The sequence below is a fragment of the Microtus ochrogaster genome, unplaced genomic scaffold (assembly GCF_000317375.1).
Source record: "Microtus ochrogaster isolate Prairie Vole_2 unplaced genomic scaffold, MicOch1.0 UNK68, whole genome shotgun sequence".
NCBI lineage: Eukaryota > Metazoa > Chordata > Mammalia > Rodentia > Cricetidae > Microtus > Microtus ochrogaster.
In genome coordinates, this window is record NW_004949166.1 from 1,612,937 (window position 1) to 1,620,730 (window position 7,794).

Consider the following 7,794-nt stretch of genomic DNA (forward strand, 5'->3'; position numbering starts at 1 on the left):
TGTAGACCAGGCTGGTCTCGAACTCACAGAGATCCGCCTGCCTCTGCCTCCCGAGTGCTGGGATTAAAGGCGTGTGCCACCACCGCCCGGCCATGCCAAAATCTTGAGTTTGATCATTGGGACCCACATGGTGGAAAGAGAGAACTCACTTCCACAAGCTGTCCTCTGACCCCGTGGTACAGACCTCCATGGTAACACAGCATGGTATGTTTGCAAGACAGCACAAACACAAATACACTGATAAATAACAAGTTATGAAAGGTGTTGCTCACATTCACCACTGGAGTAAGAGAAAAGGCCCTGCCCGCTCTCCAGAGTAGGAGATTAAGCCCAGCAGGCAAGAAGTTCTTAGTCCTCCTCTGATGGGCTGCTGAGTGGTCTGAGACCGAGCATTCCTCCAGGGTCATGGGGACTGAGAAAGGACAGCAGCCCTAGTCTACGGGGAAGGGGACGCAGGCGGCTGCACACCGTGGAGTTTGTACATCGTTTGAGGGTCTCCTGACTGCCCCTTTCTTCCCACACTCAGAGAGCAGCCTTCAAGTCCATGGGGAACACAGATGGCTCAATAGTTTTGCCTCGGGGCTTCCAGTCATTTCTGGCTACATTAGGGAAGGCAGAGTTTTCTCTGTCAACACTGTTGGACCTGAAGGGAGAAGGATCGAGACTGCCCTCCATGTTTGCTGGCCTAGAGAGCCTGGAAGCCCATGGGAGGAGCTGTGTGACTCCAGGCATGAGCTAGGCTCCTTTTAATCTCCGTAGGTCCTTCGGTAAGGTTTGGCATAAAATGCTTTCCCAAGGGAATCTTACAAAACACCATGGGAGCACCAGCAGTTACTGGAGTAGGGCTCCTAGCTAAGCACACTGACCCCACCTAACAGTACGGAGCCCCAGCCCAGACACTTCTCACCTATGCCTCTTCATGTTCTCTTTAGCTGGACCAGTCTGCCCTGAGGAAGACTCACCCTAGGGTAAGGATGTACTTTTTCTTTCAGGAAAATACTTCTGCCACCATCTACTGGGCAAAAAAGGGAGCAGAGAGGAAACGTGTATGCTCTTTTCCCCTTGGCCATTCTTTAACTTCCGAAGTATTCTCTTTTTCTATGAACATTTTAATGAGGGTTGAACATAAAATAGAAAAATAGCATTCTGTTTGCTTTTTCATTTTAAGATGCAACTTTTCTTGAGACTTTCGTACAAGGCAATGGATGGATAACGTTAACCTGTTAAAGAAAACATACTGATCACAGAAAAAGGCATTTCTGGTACCTGTCATGGTTATTCATAACAAACTCTCAGGGGTTTTCTTTTGGAAAGAATTCAGATTTATGTCCTGCCTCTGTTGGACACCAGAAGGCTATCTGAGGACTGTCCTCAGTTTCAGGTGATGTCGCCTGGAGCCAGTGTTGCTTAAGGTGGCTGGCAAGGAGGGGTGTTGTGTGAAGGCGCACGTGCTTGCTTCACCTTCCAAGGGGTGTAGGCAGCCACAGGCTACTGCCCTACAAAGGAGTCCTGCTTACTCTCCATAGACAGGTAAGTCATCCAGCAGATGGGCTGGGACCAGGCCCCTGTGTCCACCATACTCACCATAGTAGAAGCCCTTATCATCCACAGGCCCATAAACTGTGACCACATCTCCAGCCCTCAGCACCAGCTTACCCTTTGCCCGGACCCCTGCTCTCCCATCCCTGGGGTTATAGTCCAGAGCTGCAACCATTGTCTTTGGGGTCCACAGAGTGGGTATTCTGGGAGTCCCTTGAGGCATGAAAGATCCCTGGAAGTTGGTTAGACCCTCCAAGTCTTCATGCTGAGTCTCAGAACGCAGATGCCCTTGGGCTGGCAAAAGCCACCTCTCGTTAGTCTGCCTTGTGCCCACCTCTACCTCAACTACCAGATGTCCAGGGATTTTGCCCACTTGTCCATTGCACTCTCCATGGTAGAAGCCATGAGGATCCCGTGAACCCCACACTCTCAGCAACTGCCCTTTCCGGAATACCAGTTCCTCCTCTGAATCCTTGGAGTTGACAGACATCACCGGGGGGCTATGGTCAAAGAGGGCCACAAAGACCCTGACTGGACCATTAGCTTCTGTCTCAGGGCCACCACTTGCCATCTTAATGACTTTGTTGGTTGGCATTGGAGTCTCCTGCCTTTGTCCACTTTGGAAAGTGTTCTTTCTTTGCCCTAGCTTCTCTGTGCACTCAGAATCCAAACACACAGCCTCCGTATCCTCCAAAACGTGATTCCAGTCAGTTGCCAGGCATTGGCTGGAGCCTTGCTGGTGAGGTGGGAGCATCTGTGCATACTGCTTTTGAAGAAGGGCTTTCTCAAGGCCAGGCTTCTGACACGGTACTTTCCTGGGTCCAGTCTCTGGGGAGAGATGGGTGAATCCTGGAGCAGGACTTCCACTGATGCACATGTGTGGGAAGTGGCCATCTTCCAGCCCAGACTTGCCAAAGAGCAGAAGTGGCTTGTGGTTCTTGGGACTCTCCTGAAAAGATAGGCCCTTCTCATAGTCCTTCCGGGCCTCTGTGGGCCCCTGGACTTGGTTGTCTGCCCCTTCTGAGCTCAAGTTGGATACTGGTGAATGCTTCCTTGGAGGTTCTTCAGAGAATGCTTCTAGAAACTCATCCTGAGGATCCTCATAGTCCTTCCGGGCCTCTGTGGGCCCCTGGACTTGGTTGTCTGCCCCTTCTGAGCTCAAGTTGGATACTGGTGAATGCTTCCTTGGAGGTTCTTCAGAGAATGCTTCTAGAAACTCATCCTGAGGATCCTCACAGCTTCTGGGGCTATGGCAGCTGGGCTTGGTACTCAGAGAAGCTTGTACCAGCTTCTTATGACAAACAGAGAAAGCAGCTCTGCAGGCAGAAGGGTCACCATCTGTGTAGCTGAAGGGAGGAGTCTCTAGGAATAGGGAACAAGAGAAACAGTCCTCAGGAATCTGGGCTGGCACGGAATCCAGGGACTCACCGTAGAGTGACATGGTTCTCACTGAAACCTTCTGGCATGCTAGGGGAACCTGAAGCTGGGAAAATTCCAGCAGGGTGTTTCCAGCGGTGGGATCAGCAACTTCCATCACCTTAAACCCATCCACATACACAGCATAGCCAGTGACCTGCACTCCATTGGAGGACCCCGCCGAGTCAATGGTCACAGGGAGCCAACTGACCACCAGGAAACCTGGAGAGGCATGGTGTTCCACCAGCACATCCAGAGGAGGGTCAGGGGGTCCCGCTAAAGGTGTATCAAATGTGACAGTGGAGGACATTGTTTCCCATAGCACCTGCAGCAGGTCCCTAGGGAGCTGCACCCCCACCCTCACCCGGTACCGCGTGCCAGGACATAGGCCTTGGAAGGTGTAGCAGCTCACACCTGAGGGAGTTAGGGTATGCTCTTCATCTTCCAGGTATACCACATGGGGGTATCTATTGCTGCCAGAGGCCCACGTAATCGTGGCAGAGGTAGCTGTGACATTCTGCAGCTGCAGTTGCATGGGGGCCAGACAGAACACCCCTTTAGCCTCCAGAAGGGGTCTGGAGAAACTCCGCTCCTCCATGCTTGGTTTCATGCCCAGCCAGCAGCCTTCTGTCTCGGTTTCTAAAACCTCTACTGCCTTATCTGTCTTAGAGTCTGCCCTTACCACCTGGCATAGGACTCTCTCCACTGCTCCCTGAACTTCCCCAAGTAATAAGCTGTCTTTCTTCAAGGCTTTGCTATGCTCAGCTGGAAGTGCAGTGGGACCAACTTCAGGGGACTCGGGGAATAGGTGGTTCAGGGTAGGGCTTCCTGAAATCTGCTCCACTAAGTTGGAGGACACTAGCCCTCGCTGCCCGTTCACAAGCTCCCCTTCATAGAAACCATCCTCATCCATGTCCCCAAAGACATATACATAATCCCCGGCTGTGAGAGGGAGCTGGCCTTGAGAATGCTTGTTAGACCCTTCAAGTGGACTGTAGCTATATTTAGCCAAGAAGATCTTGAGCTTGGGAGTGGTAGGAGCCTCAAAGCTCCTTGTTTCCAGGGGAGTGGACACACTGTCTGGTTCTAAATCATCTACTTCACTTGCTGTGTCCATGTCCAGAGAAAGGCAGGATGGCACTGTAGCCCACATGGACTCCACCTCAGAGGAGGAATTTGAGTGTGAACTGGTTTTCTTGGCTTGGGACCTGGAGTCCAGTGGTTGACTGGTAGGATTTTTGTCTGATACTTGGGGGATACCAGCTGGCTCCTCAAGGGTAACTGAGTTCTGCTGGGAGAGAGAAATGGGAGGTTGTATGTCCCTGGTAGGCAGTGGCAATGCATGTTCTTCAAACTTTGGCTTGATTTTGGGCTTCCTGCTACCCCTGGCTTGGGACTCTGAAGCTTGGGTGGTCTCCAATGTCTCCGGGGGGTGGTCAGGCTGACACTGCAAGTCCTGCATCTCTCTCCCAGAAGCCTGGAGGTCACTCGGGGTTTTATTTTGGTAGTACTGCAGCTGCTGCCACCTGTCTTGCACACATCCCGCTTGTTGCAGCAGCTGCTCAGCCAGCAGGCCAGTATCTTCGAGTTCCTGCCTCTGCCTCGCGTGGCTTTGCTGCTGGGGAACATTGATGTTCTCATCTGCTATCTTCTTCACCCAGTTGGCCAGGGCCTGCAGCTGCGCGTTCTCCTCTGACAGCCTGGCGCCCTTATGCAGCGCAGCTTGCAGTTGTGCCTCTGCTTCCTCATATCGCCGCTCTGCGGCGGCTGCCTGAGCGCTCAGCTCCTTGCATTCCCGCCGCTGTGCACCCAGTTCCCTCTCCAGAGCCTGCACTTGGTGTTGCGCTGTCTCGGAGGGTGAGCTGAGGCTTCCTGCTTCAGCCCGGGCTCCGGCTTTACTCTGATGTAGAGTCAACTGTCTTTGCAGGCGCAACACTTCCCGCTGAGACTCACGCTGCAGCCGGTCCAAGTCATTGATGCTGCACCATTGCGCGCAGGTGGCGCCCTCTCCAGGAAGCGGGGAACTGCCGAAGTCCGTGGCGATGTACGCCTGCAGCAGGTGGCACTCCCGCCTAAGTGCTTCGATCTGCAGATCCTTGGCTTGCAGCGCGCCAGCCTGTTCTGACAGATCCTGAGTGCACTGACGGGTAAACACTTGGCCCAGATTAAGTCCCTCGAGGCTTTCACCCGGCACAGGAGCGCTCACGGCCAGAAGGTTGGACTCCAGCAGCTTGCGGACCCTGTCTTCAAGGCGCTGAGCAAGACCGGTCAGCTCTGCGTGCTTCACCTTCAGCCACTTCACTTTCTCATCGGTCTCATCGGAGAAGCCCGAACGCCGCAGCTGCAAATTCTCTTCGCGCAGGCCACAGCAGCGGCGAACAAGTACCTGCAATGCCTCGGCCAACTCCGAGTTCTGCCTCACCAGTTCGTGGTAGTCCTGACCCTGTGGCGAGGGGGTCAGGGCTTCGCAGGGCTTGTTCTCGGAGCTTTCTTCCTGCAGCTCACTAGTTTTTCTATGTATTGATGGTAGCTGAGGCGGCGGATGGGAACTGGGGGTGCCTGGGATGGGGGCACTGGTCGAAGAGCCCCCTACCTCGGATTCGGAAGCCCGGGGACAACTCAGTGGACAGGAATGTGCTCTTGTCAAGGATTCGAGGGAGCTGGAGCGCGCGGGCAGCAGTTCGTTTGGAGAGCTAACCCGGACGCCAGTGCTCAGGCTTTCGAGGGATCCGAGTCGACGAGCAGGCTTTGGGGTGTCATAAGTGTTGCTCTGGGCTTTTAGGGGTGGCTCTTCCAAGGAATGCGCGGCTTGGGGGTCCGCGGGTTCCGGTAAAGCGGGCTGCCAGCGGAAGTGCTCTAGGATGTATTTAAGAAAGAGCTGGCGCTCCGAGTTCAGCGCCGCCTGCAGGTGGCGGATGCGCGCGGCTTGCTCGCCGTCGGTCTCCCAGCGCAGCAGCGCCAGCACTTCCTGCAAGCGACAGCGGCATTGAGCAGCGGGGGCTTCGGACGCCCCCGAGCGGCCGCAGTAACCGCGGTTCACCAGCTCCTGGGCCAGCTGGCGCTGTAGCTCCCGAGCCTGGCGCACTACACCATCGCGCTCCTGGTGTAGCAGCTGCTGCAGCTGCCGAAGCTCTGCCTCCTTCCAGCGCAGCAGCTGCCGGATCTCAGCCTCACGCTCGCGCTGCACCTCCTCCTGCAGCTGCCGCAGCTCCCGGAGGCGTCGTGCCTCCCACTTGGAGCGCAGATGGTCAGCCAGCTGCTGCCGCTCCTGCTCGGCCGACTCCCGCAGCTGGCGCGCCTGGGTCGCGAAACGCCGCCGTTCCGCCCGGCCGCGCGCACGCTCTGTCTCCAGCTCTGCCCGCAGTTTCTCTAGCTCTCGCCTCTGCTCTTCCAGCACTGCTGCCGCTGGGCCGGGGCTTCCTGGCTTCTTGGGCGACGAGCGGCCACCACCCAAGGGGGTGGGTGAATCCTTTGTCATTGTGGCCGCAGCCCGGCAAGAAGCCAGAGCTAGCTTGGTAGGCCAGTTAGCCAACGGCCGCCGGCCCCGGCCGCTGCCAACCGCCCCGCGCGCCCCTTCCGGCGCCCCTAGGGGCTCTCCGCGTGCCCCTTCCGCCTTGGGGGTGATCTCTCTAATAACCTGCCACCTCTCCCTAGGCAGGGTGCGACTCCTGAGATCTCTTTCAAACTGGCCTCCTAACTTACCTTGGGCATATTTCTGAGCTCACACTTCATCTGCTCCATGGCTTTTGTGATTCATTCCACTCTTCCCTGGACACTGCAATCCCTTCCAAACCTATATCCCCAGTAGAGACCCTGGATGGTCGCTGCTCCTGGACTTAGAGAAAGTGGCCAAGCCGGGCGGTGGTGGCGCACGCCTTTAATCCCAGCACTCGGGAGGCAGAGGCAGGCGGATCTTGTGAGTTCGAGACCAGCCTGATCTACAAGAGCTAGTTCCAGGACAGGCTCCAAAACCACAGAGAAACCCTGTCTCGAAAAAAAAGAAAGAAAGAAAGAAAGAAAGAAAGAAAGAAAGAAAGAAAGAAAGAAAGAAAGAGGCCAGATGCATGGGTAAAACTGGATTGTGGTCAGACCTCACCTGGCTCTACTAGGGTTTCTGGTAGCATGTTTGCATGTTTGGGTTAGGTAACTGAGAAGTTACTACAGAATCTGCTTAAATTTGTGGTTGAGCCCTGAGCCCCTAAGTGGGTGAGGTTACCCAGTGTGGCTGTAACATCTCTGTGCCTACTCCTCCAAGAACCCCTTCTTGCTAAGCGTTTTCCTACATCAACTGAAACTTTTATGCCCTTTTACAAATGAGAAGTCACTGTGCTTGGGCTTAGTATCATCTATCTTTCAAAGCCAGTTACTGGGGATCTGTACCTGCTTTGTGTATACCAGTGAAGTATTCCATTACCGAGATAACAGCCTCAGTCCTTTGATGGTTTGGAACTTCTCAGTCTCTTGCTTTCCTGCCCAAGAGCCAGAATTACAGGTGCGTACTATCACTGCTGGCTTCTTGTTTGAGGTTTTTTGGGACAGTGTTCTTTATTTTTATGTTATTTTATTGATACTTATTGAGCTCTACTTTTCTCTCTGCTCCCCTCCCCTCTTCAATCCTCCCCTAAGGTCCCCATGCTCCCAATTTACTCAGGATATCTGAGACAGTGTGTGTGTAGTCCTGGCTGTCCTAGAACTAGCTTTGTAGACTAGGCTGGCCTCAAACTCTGCCTGCCTCTCAAGTGCTGGAATTAAAGGCATGTGCCATCATCACCTGGTACAATTGGCTTTTTTTCTTTTCTTTTCTTTTCTTTTTTTTTTTTTTTTTTTTTTTTTTTTTTT

General features: G+C 54.1%; 1 protein-coding gene across 2 annotated transcripts; it reads right to left on the minus strand.

Annotated features, from left to right (window-relative positions):
• Nucleotides 1–1,097: 1,097 nt before the first annotated feature.
• Nucleotides 1,098–6,797, minus strand: LOC101996112 (RIMS-binding protein 3-like). Of its 2 annotated transcripts, none has more exons than XM_005370000.3 (2): nucleotides 2,687–6,797; nucleotides 1,098–2,587 (listed from the first exon to the last, which is right to left on the minus strand). In XM_005370000.3, the coding sequence occupies exons 1-2, from the start codon at nucleotides 6,431–6,433 to the stop codon at nucleotides 1,514–1,516; spliced, it is 4,821 nt and encodes a 1,606-aa protein (XP_005370057.1). In that variant the 5' UTR covers nucleotides 6,434–6,797; the 3' UTR covers nucleotides 1,098–1,513. The 2 variants fall into 2 exon arrangements, with proteins under 2 accessions (XP_005370057.1, XP_026633259.1); XM_026777458.1 differs by having other exon boundaries at nucleotides 1,098–2,515; nucleotides 2,648–6,797.
• Between the last annotated feature and the right edge of the window lie 997 nt (nucleotides 6,798–7,794).

What these genes read in the sequence shown, in the direction of transcription:
- LOC101996112 (XM_005370000.3), bottom strand. Translation starts at nt 6,433, where the DNA reads ATGACAAAGGATTCACCCACCCCCTTGGGTGGTGGCCGCTCGTCGCCC. An exon ending in CCAACTTGAGCTCAGAAGGG is followed by an intron (nt 2,588 to 2,686) that starts GCAGACAACCAA and finishes CCTCCAAGGAAG; the next exon opens with CATTCACCAGTATCCAACTT.